At 41.1% G+C, this 23,948-nt stretch overlaps 1 protein-coding gene and 1 pseudogene across 1 annotated transcript; both read right to left on the reverse strand.

The window, feature by feature from the left end:
- The window catches only part of LOC134328691 (NACHT, LRR and PYD domains-containing protein 3-like), a 1,194,473-nt pseudogene that overhangs the window by 574,885 nt on the left and 595,640 nt on the right, over nt 1-23,948 (reverse strand).
- Nucleotides 367-9,061, reverse strand: urp2 (urotensin II-related peptide). Its single transcript, XM_063009351.1, has 5 exons — nt 8,788-9,061; nt 7,127-7,435; nt 7,000-7,037; nt 2,882-3,038; nt 367-2,763 (listed from the first exon to the last, which is right to left on the reverse strand). The coding sequence occupies exons 1-5, from the start codon at nt 8,915-8,917 to the stop codon at nt 2,732-2,734; spliced, it is 666 nt and encodes a 221-aa protein (XP_062865421.1). The 5' UTR covers nt 8,918-9,061; the 3' UTR covers nt 367-2,731.

The following is a 23,948-nucleotide window of genomic DNA, read 5'->3' on the forward strand; positions in this document are numbered from 1 at the left end:
CCACCACCTACATAATACCTGCTCTATGGTGGTCCTGTGGGGGTTCTGACCACTAAAGAACAGCATGAAAGGGTAACAAAGAATGTAGAGAAACAGATGGACTACAGTCAGTAATTGTAAACTACAAAGTGCTCCTATATGGTAAGTGGAGCTGATAAAATGGACAGTGAGTGTAGAAACAAAGAGTGGAGGCTTTTATTGTGACAAAGCGGATCAGATTGATCAGATGTCCACATACTTTTGGCCTTACAGTTATATGTGCAGCGGTTACAAATAATGTATAAACACAAACCCCGTTTCCAGAAAAATTGGGACGTTTAGTCAAAGAATCTGTAATCTCACCACAAAAATTGGGACAGAGGCGTGTTTCTTATTAATGAGACTTTTTAATGGTTGGGGAACTGAGGACACTGCTCGATAGTCTGTAACGGTCGGCGTCTGATTCCCCTTTTCAACAGGCGACAGATCTGGACTGCAGACAGGCCAGACAATCACTCTCACTCTGTGTCTACAGAGCCACGCTGTTGTAGCAAGTAGAGAATGATGATGTTGGCTTTTGTCCACTTCTTGTCTGGTCCTTTCTCATCCACCAGACTGGTGACAGGAATATCCCTCTACATTACCTGCCTACCCTCACTATTATTTATCCAATAAAATTGTTACACCTACTCACCCACCCACAGAAATCCTAATAAATTACAGAAAGGCGGGCTATAAATAGCTATTAATAATAATAATAATAATATTTAAAACCCTGCCAGGGTTTTGAATATTATTATTATTATAATTATTTAGTTATTATTATTATTATTAATTATTATTTAATTATTATTATTATTATTGTTGTTATTTAATTATTGTTATTATTGTTTAGTTATTATTATTATTATTATTTAGTTATTATTATTATTTTCAATATTATTTAATTATTAGTATTTTATTATTATTATTTTATTAGTAGTAGTATTTTAATATTATTATTATTAAATTATTATTATTATTATTATTATTAATTATTATTATTATTATTATTTAATTATTATTATTTAATTATTATTATTATTTTGTTATTATTATTATGGGCGGCACGGTGGTGGGTAGCACTGTTGCCTCACAGCAAGAAGGTCCTGGGTTCTATTCCATTTACATTTACATTTTCAGCATTTAGCAGACGCCTTCATCCAAAGCAATTTACATTACAGTTACAGTATACAGTCTGAGCAATTGAGGGTTAAGGGCCTTGCTCAAGGGCCCAACAGCAGCAACCTGGCAGTGGTGGGGCTTGAACCAGCGACCTTCTGGTTACTAGTCCAGTACCTTAACCACTAGGCTACGGCTATTCCCAGGTGGGGCGGTCCGGGTCCTTTCTGTGCTGGGGTTGCATGTTCTCCCCGTGTCCACGTGGGTTTCCTCCGAGTGCTCCGGTTTCCTCCCACAGTCCAAAAACATGCAGTCAGGCCTAATTGGAGACACTGAATTGCTTTGTAGGTGAATGGGTGTGTGTGTATGTGTAGGTGTATCTGCCCTGCGATGGACTGGTGCCCCAACCAGGGTGTTACTGTGTGTCTTGTGCCCAATGAAAAGCTGGGATAGGCTCCAGCACCACCCTGCGACCCTAATTGGATAAGCGGTTAAGAGAGTGAGTGAGTGAGTATTATTATTATTATTTAATTATTATTATTATTATTATTATAATTATTATTATTTAGTTATTATTATTTAGTTATTATTATTATTTAATTATTATTATTATTTAACTATAATTATTATTATTTTATTGTGGGCAGTTGTAGCCCAGCAGTTAAGGTACTGGACTAGTAAGCAGAAGGTCGCTGGTTCAAACCTCACCACTGTCAGGTTGCCACTGTTGGGCCCTTGAACAAGGCCCTTAACCCTCAATTGCTTAGACTGTGAGTCGCTTTGGATAAAAGCGTCTGCTAAATGCAGAGAATGTAAATGTTATTATTATTATTATTTTATTATTATTATTATTATTTAATTATTATATTTTTTTAATTATAATTTTTTTAATTATTATTTTTTTTTTTTTTAATTATTATTATTATGTTTTTTTTTTTTCTTTGCGGGTTTTTCTTTAATATACACCATTTGCATTATTGATTGAAATGGGCCAGCAGCAGTTACCTATAGATGAATATGTAGAGGGCCCCCCCCTTCCCTTCCAAATTAGCTTGGCTTTGTACCAGGAAGGCCTCGTCATTAAGTCCTCGTTTAAACGCTGTTTGTTTTGTCGGATTGTAAAAATCGGCGCCTACGAGGACTGTAAAACCAGAACAAAGAACGAGGAAGCCAAGAAGAGCTCCAGTACGGTTTCTCCAGGTCGTCCAGGTAACCGTCAAAGCCGTAACATCCACGGCCTAACTATACTTCGTCACCACAGAGACCCCGGCGGTGAGAATCCGGACCACAGCGCGAGCAAACAGAAACGCTCGGTCAACAGACCTGCACCTGACCTCCTGGGTTCCCTCATTTCTTCAGAAGAATCACCAAACGTACGTACGAAAATAAAGTTCTTTATTTAGGGGGCTCGTGCAATGCTTGTAATTCTTTATTTGATCTCACAGAGGAGTCGCTCAGCCTAGCTCAGCCTAGCTTAGCCTAGAAACGGGGGTTAACACACATCATGCAGTGGTACTACACTACACTCGTCATCGGGTCACGTGATCAGTCGTGTTATTGACGTATCGGGTAGTAGAAGGGTCGTCGGGGTTCAGTTCTGGGAGCAGTACTTCCAGAAGCAAACTGTTCAAGAGAGAAAGAAAGAAACAATAATTAATTAATCAATTTAATAATAATAATAATAATAATAAATAAATAATAATAATAATATCTGTAACATCCAGAGATGATCTGCACTCGCCTCTCTTGTTGGTTTTCTTCGGAGTCGAGGGCAAGGATTTTTTGAACGCTTTCCCGGTCAGGTGTTTCGGATCGACCTGGTCAGTGCTCACCCTCACCGAGGTTCCACCGCTGACCACAGACAACATCGTGGTCGATTTGATATTTCCATCAGCAGTCTGCGATCACGTCAGACATTAAACGATCAATTATAGCTAATAAGAACAGATATCAAGGCTGTAATCACAATATATATTGAGGTGTACACGCCCACGCCCATATTAAGTGTCCCCCCACCCCAAAAAGTATTCAGACCCCTAACTTTCTACCAGTAAAAATCCTATAGTTAAAGTAGATAAAATTGCCATTTGTGCCCATCAGGACGAAGGGCAAAGTAAAAACACGTTTTTATTCATTTTTAAACATTTATTTTTTTGGGGAAAAAAAGTATTCAGACCCCCTAACTTTCTACCATTAAAACTTCCACTAATTACCATTGTACCATTTTACCCATCAATCTACAGTTAATCACCCAAAATGACGAAGTAAAAAACACGTCTTTATTAATTTTTAAACCTATATTTTTGAAAAATAAAAGTATTCAGACCCCTAACTTTCTACTATTCAAAATTCCTACAATTAAAAAAATTAAATAATTAAAATTGCCATTTTTACCCATGTCTACACGTAGTGACCCAAAATTACGAAGTAAAATACGTCTTTATTATTTTTTAAACATTTATTTTTGAAAAAAAAAAAGTATTCAGACCCCCTAACTTTCTTCCATAAAATGATCAATAATCAAAAATAAATAAATAAATAAAATTGCCTTTTTTACCCATCAGTGTACACTTATTCAACCAAAATAATGAATTTAAAAAAATGTCTTTATTCATTTTTTAACATTTACTTTTGAAAACAAAAAGTATTCAGACCCCTAACTTTCTAATATTAAACATTCTATAATCAAAAATAAATAAATAAATAAAATTGCCGTTTTTACCCATCAGTCTACACTTAATCACCCAAAATGCAGAATTAAAAAACAGGTTTTTATTCATTTTTTTAACATTTATTTTTGAAACAAAAGTATTCAGACCCCTATCGTTCTACTATTAAAAATTCTATAATCAAAAATAAATAAATAAATAAATAAAGTTGCTATTTTTACCCATCAGTCTCCACTTAGTGATGCAAAATAATGAATAAAAAAAACACGTCTTTATTCATTTTTAAACATTTATTTTTGGTAAAAAAAAAGTATTCCGACCCCCTAACTTTCTACTATTAAACATTCTATAATCAAAGATAAATAAATAAACAAATAAATAAAATTGCCATTTGCACCCATCAGTCTCCACTTAATCACCCAAAATGATGAAGTAAAAACACGTCTTTAATCATTTATAAACATTTATTTTTGGTTAAAAAAAAAGTATTCAGACCCCTAACATTCTACTATTAAATGATCAATAATCGAAAAGAAATAAAGAAATAAATAAAATTGCCATTTTTTACCCATCAGTCTACACTTAATCACCCAAAATGATGAAGTAAAAAATCCACGTCTTTAAAGTGTTCAGACCCCTAATTAAATACTTTGTTGAAGCCAATTTGGCAGCAGTTACAGCTGCAAGTCTTCTTGCATAAGCTTCTGTAATCTATGAACATCTGGATTTGGGCAGTTTGTCCCATTCTTGGACTGGACGGCTCCAGACAGATGTTTGATGGTGTTTAGATCTAGGTTTTGGTGCCGCCAGTTAAGGACGCCGTTTTGGACGTACATTTCACCTCATTGTTCACTATACGGACAAAAGTATTGGGACACTTTTTAGAAGCGCCCAGGCATACACATGCCCTTGACTGGATGGGCACAAGTTCCCATACACAGACATACTTCAAAGTCTTTTGAGTAGGCTTCTAAGAAGAGTGGCTGTTGTTATGGCTGAAAGGATCACATGGAGGTCACTCCAACAAGCTCATGGTCAGGTGTTCATATACTTTTGGCCATTTAGTGTCTAGCCTAACAGTCCATCCAACACATTTTCCCATCTGTTCATTGGACGTTCGGCTCTTTTAGAGTATCTGTTTGGTTACTCAACTCACTATTTCATAGAATTTCAGAAGGTCCCTGGTTCAAGCCCCACCACTGCCAAGATGCCACTGCCAAGTTGGTGCCCCTGAGCAAGGCCCTAAACCCTCAATTGCTTGCATTGTGTTCGGTCATAATTATAAGGTATACAATTACTGCTTGTAGGTGTAGAGTTGAGACCAGCGCCTTCTTCCTCTAGTCTAGTCCATTATCAGCAGCGGCTTTCTGATCACACAATTGGTTGGGGCGCTGTTCTTCTCCCATCGTTGACATGGAGGCCAAGGCTTTGGACCTTGAACCTTCCTAAAGTTGGCTGTTGGCTAAGAGCCAAAGACACTAAAAGTATTTGGACACCTGATTATAAGCACTTTTCTTAGAAACCTAATCAAAAGACTTTGAAGTGTGTCTGTGTGTGGGAACTTGTGCCCATCCAGTCAAGAGTATGTGTATGACTGGGCGCTGATGTTGGTTCAATCATTAGAAGTAGTGTCCCAATACTTAATCAGCTGAAATGTACTTCCAAAACGGCGTCCTTGACTTGTGGCGCTAAAACCCAGACCTAAACCCCATTAAACATCTGTCTGGAGCCGTCCAGTCCAAGAATGGGGCCAGTGATAGCTCAGTGGTTAAGGTACTGGACCAGTAAACAGAAGGTTGCCGGTTCAAGCCCCGCCACCACCAAGTTGCCACTGTTGGGTCCCTGAGCAAGGCCCTTAACCCTCAATTGCTCATTGTGTAAGTCGCTTTGGATAAAAGCGTCTGCTAAATGCTGAAAATGTAAATGAAAATGAATGGGACAAACTGCCCAAATCCAGATGTTCAAGAAGGCTTGCAGCTGCAATTGCTGCCAAATTGGCTTCAACAAAGTTATTGAATTAGGGGTCTGAATACTTTTTTTTTTACAACTTTTAACAAGACGTGTTTTCACTTCGTCATTTTGGGTCACTAAGTGTAGACTTATGGGTAAAAATGGCAATTTTATTTATTTATATTTTTAATAGTAGAAAGTTAGGGGATCTGAATACTTTTTTTCAAAAATAAATTGTTTTAAATGAATAAAGACGTGTTTTTTTTATTCGTCTGTTTGGGTGATTCAGTGTAGACTGATGGGTAAAAAATGGCAATTTTGTTTATTTATTTATTTTTGATTTTAGAATTTTTAATAGTAGAACGTTAAAGGTCTGAATACTTTTTTTTTTTTATATAGGTTTAAAAATAATTAATAAAGACGTGTTTTTTCACTTCGTCATTTTGGGTCGCTAAGTGTAGACTGATTTTATATATTTATTTTTTATTTATTTTTTATTACTGATTATTTTATGGTAGAAAGTTAGGGGGTCTGAATACTTTTTGTTTTTCAAAAATAAATGTTTAAAAATGAATAAAGACGTGTTTTTTAAAATTCATTATTTTGGGTCACTAAGTGAAGATTGATGGGTAAAAATGGCAATTTTATTTATTTATTTTAATTATAGGAATTTGAATGGTAAAAAGTTAGGGGGTCTGAATACTTTTTTTTCCAAAAATAAATGTTTAAAAATGAATAAAGACGTGTTTTCATTTAGTTCGTCATTTTGGGTGATTAAGTGTAGACTGGTGGGTAAAAAATGGCAATTTTCTTTCTTTATTTATTTTTGATTATAGAATTTTTAATAGTAGAAAGTTAAAGGGTCTGAATACTTTTTGTTTTTCAAAAATAAATTTTTAAAAATTAATAAAGACCTGTTTTTTAATTCATCATTTTGGTTGATTAAGTGGAGATGATGAGTAAAAATGGCAATTTTATTTATTTATTTATTTTTGATTATAGAATTTTTAATAGTAGAAAGTTAGGGGGTATGAATACTTTTTTTTTAATTAATGTTTAAAAATGAATAAAGAATAAAGATTTTTTTTCATTCGTCATTTTGGGTCGCTATGTGTAGACTGATGAGTAAAAATGGCAATTTTATTTACTTATTTACTTATTTTTAATTATAGGAATTTTTAATAGTAGAACGTTTGGGGGTCTGAATACTTTCCTAATGCGGAGATGCTTTTGTACTCACCATTTTACTTCTTTTCCCCGAACTTCGAATGTTATTACCTAGAAACAACCACACACATCAAAACCAGTCAGATGATATTTTATTCACAGTGCAAATATAACATTACGTCATATCCAGTTCCCCCTACCTTTGCTAATAATCGTGATGCGGCTGTTCAGAGTCTTATGAAGTTCCCCGAGAGCTTGCACCATCTTCATAAACTTCTCTCTGGGGTTCGAAGCAGCGCCGTCCGTCGCCTCGTCGGAATAGCCGCTCGCACTTTTGCGGAGTCCGTCGGGATTTGTCTCTGACGCCGTCTTCAATGCAGCCACCAGTATCTTATCCAGATGTACTGGGCTGCTTATGGTGTCGTCTGGGAGTTCGGAAAGAGGGAGGGTGGAGGGTAGATCGTGGTCGCCTGGACCACTCGTCCAAGAGTCGGGAAGTTTCTGGTCACCTTTAGGAAAAATAAGTTATAATTATATTTATTGAAGGACGTCTTTATGAGGCGTTATTCAATCACACCACCACGTTTAGCCCAAATCAGACAAGCCTTAATATTTAACAGTTAGCTTCATTAGCCGTGGTTTTTGCTCCTTACTTTCTCCACTACCTCTTGGTTTGGGTCATTGGCGACTACTTATTGCTCTCGCTGTGGTTCGCTGCAGACCTAGAGCTTTATCCGATTCAGGGTCACAATGTGTACGATCAACTGGGTGAAATGCAGGAAACACACCGGGTCGCCGACTGCATCTTTTCACCCGCACGAGGCGAGTTCATATACGGATCAGCTTTGTGTACGGAGAGCCACACCCTGATCGACGCATTATTCCTCAACTCTGTGCAGACGGCATCGATCAGCCAACAGAGGTCGTAATTCGTTTGGTTATAAGGAGTCCCTATCTGGGTTTATATCTATATATACACCGATCAGCCACAACATCAAAACCACCTCCTTGTTTCTACACTCACTGTCCTTTGATCAGCTCCACTTACCATACAGAAGCACTTTATAGTTCTACAATTACTGACTGTAGTCCATCTGTTTCTCTACATACTTTTTTTAACCTGCTTTCACCCTGTTCTTCAATGGTCAGGACCCCCACAGGACCCCCACAGAGCAGGTATTATTTAGGTGGTGGATGATTCTCAGCACTGCAGTGACACTGACATGGTGGTGGTGTGTTAGTGTGTGTTGTGCTGGTATGAGTGGATCAGACACAGCAGTGCTGCTGGAGTTTTTAAACACTGTGTCCACTCACTGTCCACTCTATTAGACACTCCTACCTAGTTGGTCCACCTTGTAGATGTATAGTCAGAGACGATCACTCATCTATTGCTGCTATTTGAGTCGGTCATCTTCTAGACCTTCATCAGTAAATATATATATATATATAAAATAACAAATTCCCTTAACTTTTATGGATATATAATAACAAATGTTAAAAAAGTGTTTTATTCCCTTAACTTTTATATAATTTTATATGATACTTTTTGGTGTAGCAGAACATAATTAACTTACGGTCCTTAAGAAAAATAATAATTACTTATTTTTTTATTTAAAAATTTTTAAAAAAAACTTTAAAAAAATCTTTGTATTATCTCCTTAAGTTCTTGAGAGTCTTTGTTTTTTACAATAAATTGTAAATTAATTTAATAAATAATTAAAACCATGTATTTACTTGCTACTTTCATGCTTTAGTACATAATTAATGGACTTAGTATAAGCCATAGTATAAAAGTCTAAATACTTTAATATTTCCTTAATTATTTTTGCAAATTTTTTAGAACGAGAAGTTTTGGACTCGCCTCTTATTGAGCCTCGTTGAACATCTAGTCGCCCCGGACGCGGCGCTGGTGCGGCATCCAGAGCCGGAGCTAAAACCAACAGCGTGGGCAACAGCGCCGCCACAAATCTGAGTGAATACACGTTCTGCATTTCTGCCTCGTCTGGAAGTGGTCGCGACCGCACCCGTCTCTTTAATTCTCCGATCGGAGCCTCACCGGCCACACTCGTTCCCCTGATGCGCCCCTACGATGAGAAGGCTTGTCGAGCGTGTGGCGTCGTACCCGGGTCGGACTCCGCTGCCTCTCTGACGTCCCCGAGGGGCCGCCGGACTTATAAACCGGGGACCGCTCGGGTCGGAGACCTGTCGGGTCCCCCCGTCCAATCCGGGCGGACGCCCCTCCTCGGTGGTGGATGGCGTCTTCGTGACATTTAGGACTGTTTGGTCTCGGGGCTTTCATTGTCCGGGAGGCGGCAGGCAGCGGGCCCTTGTGCGTCAGAGGCCCTTTCTGCGGCGGCCCCTGAGCAAACACATTAAGAAACGTCTTATCACTGCTTATACAACAGGTCGCCTGGTCACTGTCCTGCACCGTCCTGCTCTTTCATGTACGTCCTCGAGCAAATAACCGACATCCATGACCATGAGTAAATGCGCTGGCACATACTGGCTATATGTTGACAAATACAGATAAAAAATACATACATGTACATAATTACCCTATTTCCAAAAAAGTAGGGATGTTGAATATTTATTTATTCTATTTTTTGATGCCTCCAACACTCCAAAAAAGTTGGGATGGAGGTAAAGACAGCGTTCCACCATGAGGAGATGAATTGCTAACAGGTGAAGGGTCAATGAAGATTGTACCTTTCACCGTCTACTGTCCATAATATTGTGGAAAGCTTCATAAGAACCACAAAGAGCCCACCAATGGACAATCGATGTCCTCAGTTCCCAAAGGTGATGGAACACAGTTTGGACGTTTGATATTTATTTACTGTATTTACAAAAAAAGTTGGGACGGAGGCAAAATAGGAGAAGTTACAACGTCAGGTGATGGGTCAGTTGTTACAAGCAATGATGAAATAAAGAATTGAACCTTTCACCATCTACTGTCCATAATATTGTGGAAAGATTCACAAACAGCACAAGGAGGGGAATCGGACAGCAGTGACCACCAATGGACAATCAATCAATGGACAATCCCAAAGGTGATGGTACACAGACTTACACCCCTGTTCCAACTTTTTCGGAGTGTGTTGCAGCCAAACTAGTTTTACAAACCCCATTTCAAAAAAAGTTGGAACAGAGGCGTGTGTAAGTCTGTGTTCCATCACCTTGGGAACTGAGGACATTGATTGTCCATTTGTGGTCACCGCTGTCTGATTCTCCTATTCGTGCTCTTCGTGAATCTTTCCACAATTTAATGAACGGTAGACGGTGTATGTATGTTTATTCTATTTATTCTACTTAATTGAATTTGATGCCTGCAACACACTCCAAAAAAGTTGGGACAGAGGCAAATAGGAGTAAAATATACAGAACTTACTACTGTATACATACATACACTGTCTACCGTTCATAATATTGTGGAAAGATTCACAAAAAGCATGAATAGGAGAATCAGACAGTGGTGACACAAGACTGACCCCTCACCTCATGCTGTAACTTGAATATTTGAATCTATATATTTTACTCATATTTGCTTCCGTCCCAACTTTATGGGGTGTCCAAAAAAAGGTAGGATGTTTAATATTTATTTATCCCATTTATTTTACATACATTGAGAATTTACAGCATGAGGTGAGGGGTCACGTCTTGTGTCACTACTTTCAAGAAAAAAATGCTAATCAATTAATAAAAAAAAAAAAACACTTCTCAATGCAAACTTTTAAAGTATTGAACCTTTCACCATCTACCGTTCATAATATTGTGGAAAGATTTATGAAGCGCATGAAGAGGCTTAAACACGCCCTTGTCCCAATTTTTTTGGAACGTGTTGCAGCCATCTGTGTTTAGAAAACACAGTGAAGTTAATCAGTGAAAATGAACAAAAAATAATAATAATAATAATAAATGAATATAAAAAAATCACAGATTCTTCTTTTTGTTGTTGTTGCGTTTTACCCAGACGTCCCAAATTTTCTGGAAATTGGGTTTGTATTTTATTCTAAGCTTTTTCATAAAAATGGACATGATTTAAAAAAAGGAACAAATTAAATACTTCAAATTAAATGCATTTTATTTATAATTAAAATTAAAAAAAAGAATTAATTTTAGCTTTTATTCTGTATTTTATATTATGTCACATGATTCGGGCTAATGGTTGTAAACAGCAACAAATGGCAAAGTGACAAATTAAAAACTCAACTATTTTCTGGTTTTATATCTTTTAAACTTTATTATTTATATAAAATAAAGTCCATAATTTTTACAAATAATAATAAAAAAAATCCATGTTTCAATTTGCTCCTGTATAATACATAACTGCCCATCATTTAAGGGTATAATTACTACTATATATATATATATATTTATCCCAGGCTAGACCTGCTCTAATCCAGATGTGTGCTGGAATACACTATATGGCCAAAAGTATATGGACACCTGAGCTGTTGAGTGGAACTGAGGTCAAGACTCCACACAGGTCGCCGGAGTTTCTTCAAACTTGGCTTTTCTTCACGTCTTCATAGTTCACGCAGCCAAAAGTCCAGGTCCGGTCTCTGTTTGTCTAGTCCTCTGATGTCAAGAGTGAGGGATGCGGAATCTGGCGACGGAGGACGGGGACGGGACGGGACCGGCGGAAGATGAATGGAGGTTTTGAAAGGCAGTTGCTGGGAAGGCGAGGCTTAACACGCAGGTATTTAGTAAGTCATTAGGCAGTCATATTTGAAATCCGAGTCATTCTCGGCATCCTGGGCGCATTTGTTTGCACGTCTGGGCGCGGGGATTTAGAGGGTATTGTCTGACTCCTTGGTCCTATATTTAGATCGTGGGGAGGACATCATTCGACTGGTATGGAACGCCATTGGAAATCCCAATTCAGACACTCACTGTCCATTTTATCAGCTCTACTTACCATATAGAAGCACTTTGTAGTTCTACAATTACTGACTGTAGTCCATCTGTTTCTCTGCATGCTCTGTTACCTCCTTTCATCCCGTTCTTCAATGGTCAGGACCGCCACAGGACCACCACAGAGCAGGTATTACTTAGGTGGTGGATCATTCTCAGCACTGCAGTGACACTGACATGGTGCTGGTGTGTTAGTGTGTGTTGTGCTGGTATGAGTGGAGTTTTTAAACACCGTGTCCACTCACTGTCCACTCCATTAGACACTCCTACCTAGTCGGTCCACCTTGTAGATGTAAAGTCAGAGACGATCGCTCATCTATTGCTGCTGTTTGAGTTGCTCATCTTCTAGACCTTCATCAGTGGTCATCAGTGTTGACTGGATATATTTTGATTGGTGGACTATTCTCAGTCCAGCAGTGACAGTGAGGTGTTTTAAAACTAAACTGGATCGTGTTACAGTGGCACTAGGCCACTAAAGGTTTTCAGGAACCTCGAAGCGAACACCACACACAGGACTCTGAGATTTATTAAGGATAAGAGAAACCGAAGACTTAAGGCAGGAAGATCCTTGAAGGGGCAGCGAGGGAACCAGAAGGTTGGGATGGAGGCAGGAGGAACCTGCGGGAACTCTGGAGACAGGAGAGGTAGAAGGTGGCGACGAACAGGGGATCCAGAGTGGTGATGAGCAGATTGGAGCAGATCTCCTCCTCCGCAATGGAGGAGCTCTATTGGCTGAGCTACTGTACTAGAGGTAAAACTGAGGCAGTCCCCTTCAGCTCCATCAGATGTCGCCCAAGCTTCAAAGTAATGAGTCTGCCGCTCCAGGCGTCGTCCACTGGGGCCTCTAGGATCCCAGTTACTCCACTGATGGTTCCAAAACTCAAAATTTCCACCACAGATCTGCTTCAAACTTGGCGTCAGTTTACAGTAGCAATGTACTACTGTGGAATTCTTAACCTACTATGGTTACACATTGTGATATCACTGAGGAACGTTTGTTGGTTCTTCAATGGGACGTCCAACAAGCTTTGGCCATATAGCGTAATTATAGTGTATATTTAAATGCAGTATTATTATTATATTTTAATAATTATATTTCATATTTAATAATAAAAAGTCATATTTTATATCCATCTGTTGGACTTCCTACCAATCATGGAACATAAATAAAACCAAATCATCATCAATCAATAATGTCCTAATATGCACCTTATCACTCGAGAGCAATTCGGCGTTCGCTCGGGGATCAAAACTCGGCTCTCGATCGCTATGTGTGAACTACTCAACGACTCGATCAGAGCGGCCCGAAGAGAGATATCTAGCATGTCAAATATCTGGCAATGAGTGCTATGTTGACTTGAAAGACTCCCGATTACGAGAGATCCAGTCGTGTAGTGTGAACTGTATGGCAACCTGACGAGTTGGAAAGTCGTGTAGCGTAAAAGTAAAAGTGTCAGTATAAGAGTGGTAGTATGTAATGTGGGTTACACTTAATAAAATACAACTTGTTTTGGAGCAATTTGATGAATATTTTAAAAGCTATTAAAGTTATTAATATGCTGAATACTTTAAATGCTATTAAAATTATGAATAAATTTTTTTTTATTATGTAATAAAGGGTAGAAGTGTCAGTATAAGAGTTGTAGTATGTAATGTGGATTGCACTTGATAAAATACAACTTGTTTTGGAGCAATTTGATGCATATTTTAAAAGCTATTGAAGTTATTAATATGCTGAATACTTTAAATGCTATTGAAGTTATGAATAAAAATCTGTTTTTATTGTGTAATAAAAGGTAGAAGTGTCAGTATAAGAGTTGTAGTATGTAATGTGGGTTACACTTGATAAAATACAACTTGTTTTGGAGCAATTTACACAATTATACATTTATAATGTATAATTTTACATTGATAATGTATAAATGTTTGTTAGGTTAACTTACTTTTAAATGTTTTATTATGTTATGTTCTTGAGTGAGTGAGTGTTGTTGTCCAGGATGTGTTTATTTATGCTACATTTATGCTAGCAGACGCTAATAATTAGATTATCGTTCATATTAGTTTAAATTTAATTAAAATAAGACGACAAATTACTTTGTACATGTTAAATATGGTGTATTTATGTCGAATTAGCTCTTAATTTTCACTTGGGGGCAGTGTCGCACTGTTTTTTACAAACATACAACATGGCGGTTTTCATGCTAGTACATTTCCAGTACAAAACCGCTCTGTGTAAGCAGTGCACACTTAGATAAAGACATTAATGTCTAAAGTTTATACTTTGTAGTTCTACAATTACTGACTGTAGTCCATGTGTTTCTCTGCATACTTTGTAGCACTCTTTCATGCTGTTCTCAATGGTCAGGACCCCACAGGACCACCACAGAGCAGGTATTATTTAGGTGGTGGATCATTCTCAGGACTGCGGTGACACTGACATGGTGAAATGGATGGATGAATGCAGCCAAAACAAGACCGTAGTGACCTCACGGCAAGTCCGTATGTGTGTACGAATGTGTGTGTGTGTGCGGTTTTGTGTGACTTACGTATTTAACCTCCGTTGGGGGGGGGGGGGGGGGAGAAACAAACAATAAAGATGATGGATGAGCGAAGGAGAGACGGGACGGACGAAAGAGCCGTGCCGGAGAAGGTCAGCGCCAAGAGGAGGGCGATTTGTTTTCAGTGAAACCAGAGAGGCCACCCCACTTACCGCCGGCACAACCTACGGCAGAATCAATTACCACTTGTGAGGATGAAACCGGAGCCGTGCAACACAGTAAGGGCATGACCCGTGAAGTGTGTGACTGAATGTGTGTGTTTGATTACATTTGTGTGTGTGTGTGTGTGGTGGGGGGGATAGTAAATTGAAAGATAGTTTAACTTCTTACATTTACTTTCACTTATGCAAGTCAAATCAGAAAAAGTTGGGACAGTAGGAATTTCATTAGCTGATATAACCACATGGGTGTGCTCTACAATACAGAGTTACTGCACAAATGATACTTAACACTTTACTGTGCAAAAAAGAAGCCTTATGTTAACCATTTCCAGAAGCTGCGTCAACTTCTCTGGGCTCGGAGGCATCTAGGATGGACCATCACACAGTAGAAACGTGTATCGTGGTCAGATCAAAGATGAAAAGAATCATCCAGACTGTGATCAGGAACAAGTCCAAAAGCCAGGGTGTCATGGTATGGGGCAGTGTCAGTACCACGGTGTGTCATGGAATGGGGGTGTGTCATGGTATGGGGTGTGTCAGTACCAGGGTGTGTCATGGTATGGGGGTGTGGCAGTACCAGGGTCTGTCATGGTATGGGGTGTGTCATGGTATGGGGGTTTGGCAGTACCAGGGTCTGTCATGGTATGGGGGTGTGTCATGGTATGGGGTGTGTCAGTACCAGGGTGTGTCATGGTATGGGGTGTGTCAGTACCAGGGTGTGTCATGGTATGGGGGTGTGGCAGTACCAGGGTGTGTCATGGTATGGGGTGTGTCAGTACCAGGGTGTGTCATGGTATGGGGTGTGTCAGTACCAGGGTGTGTCATGGTATGGGTCGTGTCAGTACCAGGGTGTGTCATGGTATGGGGGTGTGTCAGTACCAGGGTCTGTCATGGTATGGGGGCATGTCAGTACCAGGGTGTGTCATGGTATGGGGGGGTGTCAGTACCAGGGTGTGTCATGGTATGGGGGGGTGTCAGTACCAGGGTCTGTCATGGTATGGGGGCGTGTCAGTACCAGGGTCTGTCATGGTATGGGGGGGTGTCAGTACCAGGGTCTGTCATGGTATGGGGGGGTGTCAGTACCAGGGTGTGTCATGGTATGGGGTGTATCAGTACCAGGGTCTGTCATGGTATGGGGTGTGTCAGTACCAGGGTCTGTCATGGTATGGGGGGGTGTCAGTACCAGGGTGTGTCATGGTATGGGGTGTATCAGTACCAGGGTCTGTCATGGTATGGGGGTGTGTCGGTACCAGGGTCTGTCATGGTATGGGGGTGTGTCAGTACCAGGGTCTGTCATGGTATGGGGGTGTGTCGGTACCAGGGTCTGTTATGGTATGCGAGTGTGTCAGTACCAGGGTCTGTCATGGTATGGGGGTGTGGAATGGATGTGCAATTGGGTTCATTCTGTCTGCAATGAACTAGTGTGTGTGTGTGTGTGTGTGTGTGTGTGTGTGTGTGTGTGTGTGTGTGAATGCGCTCCACCACTGGGCACCGAGGGCAGCTTGAGTGTTGTCACTCTACACCTCGAGGACACTGCGGCTCACCAGAGGCCAGTGCGGTTCAGCGCAGGTTTGGAAACGCCTGAAACCTCTAACCACAGGAGCAGGACGGCCACCCAAGCCGCCGGAGGAACGGGCGGGCGCCGACCGCGCTAGAGCGTTGCCAACCCGCTTACAGATCAGCGGACACGAGCGGGGTAAACCTACCAACCGTACTGTTACGTAAGACTCTGGGGAACTGGGTTGTTGTGGATGTCGGCATGAAGCTGAAGAACGTCTAGACGTTAGGCTCAGCTTTGTTGTCCTAATCCTAATGCGCCGATAAAATCAGAGGACGCTGGTCACGCGTGGTGCAGTGGTAAACTATGCCACCCTACTACTGCTGAGAGCTAAAGATCCCGGGTCAGGATCTCAGCAGCTGCATAGACATGATTGGCTGATCTCCGAGGTGGGGTGGTCCAAACACCAAAGCCATTGGGAGACACGCTTGTCAATGCGCTCTCAGAGCTGGTCCCAAGGCCTGGTCCCAAATACCAAGGTAGGAAACCCATGCCAAGTCTGGTATGTGGACTAGATTTGATGTGGCTACCGTACCTGAAGCAGGTACCCCAAACTTACATCAGGGAACAAGTCACTGCTTGAGAACTTAAAGCTTTTCTGCACCAAAGGGATGTCCCAAATACTCCTGATTACCTACTGACCCTCCTGTATGTTTAAAAGCAGTGCTGGAGTGGACTGTTTTATGACAACTACCTCCAGTTCTTGGACGATATTGCACAGAGAGACCATTCCAACCCTTAAGAACGTAGTTCTTGCCGATTGAGCGGTGTCTATGGTGGCTAGAGTTTCCTAAACCACATATCAAGGTACTTGATAACTTGGGGGAGCTCTGACAAGAGGAGGAGGTCTGGTAGACCAATGGTAGACCACAAGAGCATCGAAAGAAGTGAGTCTCGGTTCAACTGCGAAGAGAAGACTTCGCAGGACTACCCTACAAGAACAAGAAGACGGTCACCAGAGTTTCACCTGGTTTCAATCCTACGTATCCAGTAGGCGTCATTTCATTTGCATGGGTGATCATAAATCTGACATTGCAGGGTGTTCCCCAGGGCCCTGTGTTGGGACCGTTGCTGTTTATTTTTTACATCCTGCAACCTTGATGATATATTCCATCATCAGGGGTTGAATTGTCACTGTCATGCAGACGACACCCAGGTTTTTTCTAAACTTTAAACCATCTGCCCCATTTCTACCCCCCTCCTTCACCAAGTGCATCCATGAACTCATGGCTGCGGGCAAATGTTCTTCTACTGAACGCCCATAAGACTGAGTATCTCATAATTGGCTCTAAATTCGCTGTCTCTTCTCTATTGCTGGTCTCCCTGTTCAATCTTCTTCCAAGGCCCGTAATCTTGGGGTTCTGTTTGACCCTCTCCTGTCACTTGAGCCACATATGGGTTCACTGGCGAAGTCCATCTTCTTCCAGCGTCCGTTTCTGTCCTTTAAAGCTGCTGAGACCCTGGTACAAGGGAACTCTGACAGGAGGAGGTCTGGTAGACCAATTGTAGACACAACGAAAAGAAGAGAAGACTTCGCTGCTCAATGTCAGAACTACCCTACAAGAACATATCACCCCGGTAGTAGAACGACTCCATTGGCTTCCAGTCAATAAGCGTGTTTTTTAGTGCCTTCTGGCTAATCCTCTACGCCGCTAAGTCCCTTCCCGCAGGTTAAGGTCGTCCGATGCTGGCCTCATGGTTGCTCCTAGGTTTAGGTTGACCACCATGGGTGGTAGATCATTTAGAGTTGCTACACTTATGCCAGAGATGGGGATTTGAGTCCGAGTCGCACGTAAGTCGCACACACAGCGACTTCAGACTCGACTCGGACTCGTTTCAAATGACTCGGACTCAACTCGTGACTCACAAAAAAGACTCATGGACAACAAAAGTCAGCAACAGTAGTTACGTGACAATTATATAATTATATATATACTAGGGCACTGTAGCCTAGCAGTTAAGGTACTGGACTAGTAATCTGAAGGTTGCCGGTTCAAACCCCACCACTGCCTGGTTGCCACTGTTGGGCCCTTGAGCAAGGCCCTTAACCCTCAATTGCTTAGACTGTATACTGTCATAGTACTGTTAGTCGCTTTGGATAAAAGCGTCCGCTAAATGCTGAAAATGTAAAATGTAAATATATGATCCGACATCATTCTGATCGTGTCAATTTCTGCTCTCTAATAATATCAACGCTCCGACCGTCTTAACCCACAACACACGCAATGTGTAAATGTTCCAGCCAGCTTCTGGCGTAGTGATGAAGCGTCGCTCCCTACTTAAAACGGTGGAATAGCCTACATAGTGCACTTCACAGTAACAGCTGATGTGAATTGAACTCTCCTACATAATCGGCGGTAATGGTTGGAAGAGCGCTTTCTGAACCAATCAGACCTTCTGATTGTAATAGTTAGTAAGAAATGCTGTTATTTGCATTTATTCAGTTTGCGTCACACAGATGATGTGGTAATGAAACGCTCGATCGGCTTTCTAACGAGTTCGTGTTTTACTTTACAACCCGTGAAAGTTTGGAGGTTTTTAATTATAAGCACATTTACAAAATAACGCATTCTTTTCCTAATGGGACACACGCTTATGAATTTAATAGCATCTGGAAGAACAGAAGCTCAGGTAAGCAGTTGTTGTGATTTTTTTTGCTGTGTTTGGGATTGAAAACAAAACGTATCAGCTTTTAACTGGAACCTTCTTGTTACGGAAATTACATTTATTTACACAATGATGAGGAAAGTAAAGGCACGAAGTAAAATGGCTAAATACACTCGCTAATCTGTTGTTTTTTATCTGAACTTACAGATTATTTCTTTATTTCTATGCTACATTTCCAATATATGTTTTGTGTAGATTATATTGACTTGTGACTTGACTCAGACTCTAGCCTAAAGACTCGTGACTTGACTCTGACTCTAGCCTAAAGACTCGCGACTCGACTCGGACTCTAGCTTAAAGACTCGTGACTCGACTCGGACTCTAGCCTAAAGACTCGTGACTCGGCTCGGACTCTAGCCTAAAGACTCGTGACTCGACTCGGACTCTAGCCTAAATACCCGTGACTCAACTCGGACTCCAGCCTAAAGCTTCGTGACTCGACTCGGACTCTAGCCTAAAGACTCGTGACTCGACTCGGACTCTAGCCTTAAGACTCGTGACTTGACTCGGACTCTAGCCTAAAGACTCGTGACTTGACTCGGACTCTAGCCGAAAGACTCGTGACTCGACTTTGACTCTAGCCTAAAGACTTGTGACTCGATTCGTACTCTAGCCTAAAGACTCGTGACTTGACTCGGACTCTAGCCTAAAGACTCGTGACTCGACTCTTACTCTAGCCTAAAGACTTGTGACTCGGCTCGGACTCTAGCCTAAAGACTCGTGACTCGGCTCGGACTCTAGCCTAAAGACTCGTGACTTGTGACTTTGTGCTAATTACATTTAAAATAGCGTGTTTAGTATTAAATCATTGATACTTCTTCAGCTAATTCTTGCCATCGTCTTATCAAGTCCACCTATTACACCCGTTTTGACAGATTCGAACGTTCTATATAATCCGCTACGATATTCCAGTCATTCAAACAGCTATCGAATAGCGACCCGTCTTTCATCCTCGATCCAAATATCACAGATCGGCCCAGGGACGATAGAATCCCAAGGACAAAACGTCAAACCAGAGTAAAGACGGAGGCGCGAGGAGGAAAGTGCGGACGGGTCCTGAAGGAAATAGAGGAGGACAGTACAAGTGATTGGTTACTATTAGCAGACTCTAATGGGTGTGACATCGATAAGGACCGTAACCTGATCGCATGTTTTTTAGTGCTAACTGCTGCACTCCCGTCGAGCCATCAATCATTATCGCACTCGGACTGGGTTCCTCAGCTCGCTAAATATTTAATAAGCTTTAAAAAAGAAAAAAGAGAGCCGGGGATTAGCTCAGATTTGATCCACTTTTAGGCTACATTTGTTTTTAATTTTATTTCTTTTTTATTTTTATTTATTTTTATTTTCTCAGCTTATTTGGTAGTTTTTTTATTGTTTTATTTCCTAAAACCAAGAGCTTAATTATTATTGTCGTTTTAAATAAATATAATATATATTTTTTTATTTTTTAGCCACAGCCTTTCAGCAGAATTCGCAACATTTTGCCATAATTAAATAATAATAATAATAAATAAATAAATAAATAAATAAACGTCAGCCTACCAGTCTAGAGAGTTGCAGCTAAAATAAAAACAAGTGCAATGTGTCATTTTTATTGAATCAGTTTTAACAAGAATATAAGTCTAAAAAGTGGTGGAAATGGGCAGGAGGGCATGAGTCACAGATTTATGCCCATCTGCCATGCCATTTATGACCAGCTGATTTCTCTTAACTGGCAGCTACACTTTTTCTCTGAATTTATGATGCCAGTCTTGAGCTAGTCTTATTTCCGTGGTCATGGTTCATATTTTCCCTCCCTTTTGGGGTCTGATGTTCTTCGTTTTGGGGTCTGATGCCCTCTATTTCGGGGTCTGATGTCCTCCTGTTTTGGGGTCTGATGCCCTCTATTTCGGGGTCTGATGTCCTCCTTTTTTGGGGTCTGATGCCCTCTATTTCGGGGTCTGATGTCCTCCTTTTTTGGGGTCTGATGCCCTCTATTTCGGGGTCTAATGTCCTTCTTTTTGGGGTCTGATGTCCTCTCTTTCGGGGTCTAATGTTCTTTTTGGGGTCTGATGTTCTCCTTTTGGGGTCTGATGTCCTTCTTTTTGTGGTCTGATGTCCTGTTTTTTGGGGTCTGATCTTCTTTTTGGGCTCTGATGACCTTCTTTTTGGGGTCTGATGTCCTTCTTTTTGGGATCTGATCCTCTTTTTGGGGTCTGATGCCCTCTATTTCGGGGTCTATTGTCCTCCTTTTTGACGACTGATGTCCTCCTTTTTGGGGTCTGATGTCCTGGAGCGAATGGGACCTTCCAGCAAGACAATCTGACATGCCACATGTCTGAGACAGGTTGGAAGAGCGTGACCAAGGATTCCAAGTACTAACCCTAATTCCTGGCCCCCTAATTCCCCAGACTTAGAACTTGATTGAGCATCTGTGTGACCACCTTGATTCGCTCTATGGATCCTCCCCCACGCGCCCTCCAGCCCTCCGTCCTCTACCCGCGACAACCTACCAGGACCTTATTGGGTCACTCCCGACTGTGTAGATTTAACAGTAATGTGGTCGGTTACCAACTGCTCTTGAAGCTACTAATGTTCTCTCAGACGCCGACCTAAACGTTCCAATAGTCTGAAACAACAGTAGTTCAGCAAAGAACAACGCCTGCTGATACACTTCATCTGTGATTATAGGACTTCTTGATCTTAGGGGCTGCCTGGAACTCCTGCGCTATCGATCGGCTCAATATGTCAAACAGACGAGTGAAGATGCAGAATGGAATCGACATCAAGTATCATTTTTCTCTGAGTCTTTTTGTTTTCTCCGTGGCAGTACAGCATCGGCGAATGGGATCCCTGAGACACTAATGCTACCAATTAATGATTGATGTTGCTCTCTTGAATGCCGCCCAGGTGGCGCAGCGGGGTATTCCACTAGCACACCAGTGCTGGGATTCAAAACTCTCGGAATCTCAGCTCTGCTACCAGTCGACTGGGCGCTCCCTTGCAGGCACTATTGGCAGTTGACAGGCCACTAATCTGCGCTGCCTAGTTTGGCCACCACATAAGGTACGGAGGCTCAATTGCATCGGATCTCCCTACTTGCTTCAGGTGGAGGGTTTCCCATATATCCCGGCTTCTCTCTGCCTCTCTCACCCCACTTCTCTCTCCTCTCTCTCCTTTCTCTCTCCTCTTTCTTAACTGTTATCTACCATTCGCTTTCCTCTCCATCATCTTCTCCCTCTCCTTTTCTCATTGTCTCTCACTTTCTCTCTCCTCTTTCTTAACTGTTATCTACCATTCTCTTTTTCTGCTTTCTCTCCCTCTTTCTACCCCCACTCTCCCTCCTCTCTCTTCTTCTCTGTCTCTCTCCCTCCCATTCACTCTCTTCTTCATCACCTTCTCTCTCTCCCTTTCTCTTTCTCATTGTCTCTTACCTTCTCTCTCTTCTTTCTTAACTGTTCTCTACCATTCTCTTTTTTCTGCTTTCTCTCACTCTTTCTAACCCCCTCCACTTGCCCTCCTTTCTCTTCTCCTCTCTCCCTTTCTCTCACTCTCCCATTCACTCTCCTCTTTATCACCTTCTCTCTCCTTTTCTCTCTCATTGTCTCTCACCTAGTCTCTCCTCTTTATCTCCCTCTTTCTCACATCTTCGCTGCCCTTTATTCCTTTCTGCTTTCTCTCCATCTTCCACACCTTCTCTTAACTTCTTTCTCCTCTCTTTCTCTCCCTCCCACTCACTCTCCGCTCTCCTCTCTCACCTTTTCTCTCCTCTTTCCCAGCTCTCCTTATTTCTCTTGGTCTCAATTTTTTTCAATTCAATTCAATTTGCTTTATTGACATGACAAATTTACATATTTGTATTGTCAAAGCTTACATTAGTATATATAAATATTTGAAAAAAGAACAAGTATATACATAGAAAAAAAAATGGTAAGAAAATACTCTCTCACCCCACTTCTCTCTCCTTCTCTCACTCCTTCTTTCACCTCTCTCTCACTTACATTCACTCTCCTTTTCATCACCTTCTCCCTCTCCCTTTCTAATTGTCTCTCACCTTCTCTCACCTCTTTACTAACTGTTCTCTACCATTCTCTTTTTCTGCTTTCTATCCCTCTTTCTACCCCCCCTACTCGCCCTTCTCTCTCTTCTCCTCTCCGTCTCTCTCCCTCCCATTTACTCTCCACTTCATCACCTTTTCTCTCTCCCTTTCTCTCTCTCATTGTCTATCAGCTTCCCTCTTTATCTCCCTCTTTCTCACATTTCCACTCCACTTTTTTCCCTTCTGCTTTCTCGATCTTCCACACCTTCTCTTAACTTTTTTCTCCTCTTATTCTCTCCCTCCCACTCACTCTCCTCTCTCCTCTCTAACCTTTTCTCCCCTCTTTCCCAGCTCTCTCTCATTCTTTCTCCTGGTTTCTCTCACCCCACTTCTCTCTCCTCCTCTTACTCCTTCTCTCACCTCTCTCTGTCACTCCCATTTGCTCTCCTCTTCATCATCTTCTCCCTCTCCCTTTCTCATTGTCTTTCACCTTCTCTTTCCTCTTTCTTAACTGTTCTCTACCATTCTCTTTTTTCTGCTCTCTCCCTCTTTCTACCCCTACTCACCCTCCTCTCTCTTCTCCTCTGTCTCTCTCTCTCTCTCTCCCATTCACTCTCCTCTTCATCACCTTTTCTCTCTCCCTTTCTCTCTCTCATTGTCTCTCACCTTCTCTCTCTTCTTTATCTCCCTCTTTCTCACATTTTCACTCCCCTTTTCTCCCTTTTGCTTTCTCTCTCCTCCCTTCCACATGGTTTTACATAACCATTGTGAGGACACATTATTGAGACTTTACGTGGGTTATGACTATGCAAATTTTACACATAACTTAGCTATGATTGCTAACGTTAGTGATAGATGATTGATTAGCGATAATAAGTGTCCCATTAGGAACTGAAACCATTGAGTGGAATACGTTTACATTGATATATTCGGAAAGGGGGCATTTTGAGCATATCTGGACCCCCACCCCACATATGTTACGATTAGAAAAACATCCAAGCTAGCAGCTACTCTAGATTGGCTCGCTACTGGGGTACATGAGCGCATCCTACATTACATGGTACGCTATGGGGTCTTTCTCAAAACCCAAGTAGTGAGGATTCTAACTGACCTCAAACTTCAGAAAAGCAGGTCCAGTTAGAC

This window comes from Trichomycterus rosablanca, chromosome 15, assembly GCF_030014385.1.
Source record: "Trichomycterus rosablanca isolate fTriRos1 chromosome 15, fTriRos1.hap1, whole genome shotgun sequence".
Taxonomy (NCBI): Eukaryota; Metazoa; Chordata; class Actinopteri; order Siluriformes; family Trichomycteridae; genus Trichomycterus; species Trichomycterus rosablanca.

What these genes read in the sequence shown, in the direction of transcription:
- urp2 (XM_063009351.1), bottom strand. Translation starts at nt 8,917, where the DNA reads ATGCAGAACGTGTATTCACTCAGATTTGTGGCGGCGCTGTTGCCCACG. An exon ending in TCAACGAGGCTCAATAAGAG is followed by an intron (nt 7,436 to 8,787) that starts GCGAGTCCAAAA and finishes TTTTTCCTAAAG; the next exon opens with GTGACCAGAAACTTCCCGAC. An exon ending in GAAGAAAACCAACAAGAGAG is followed by an intron (nt 2,764 to 2,881) that starts GCGAGTGCAGAT and finishes TCTCTTGAACAG; the next exon opens with TTTGCTTCTGGAAGTACTGC.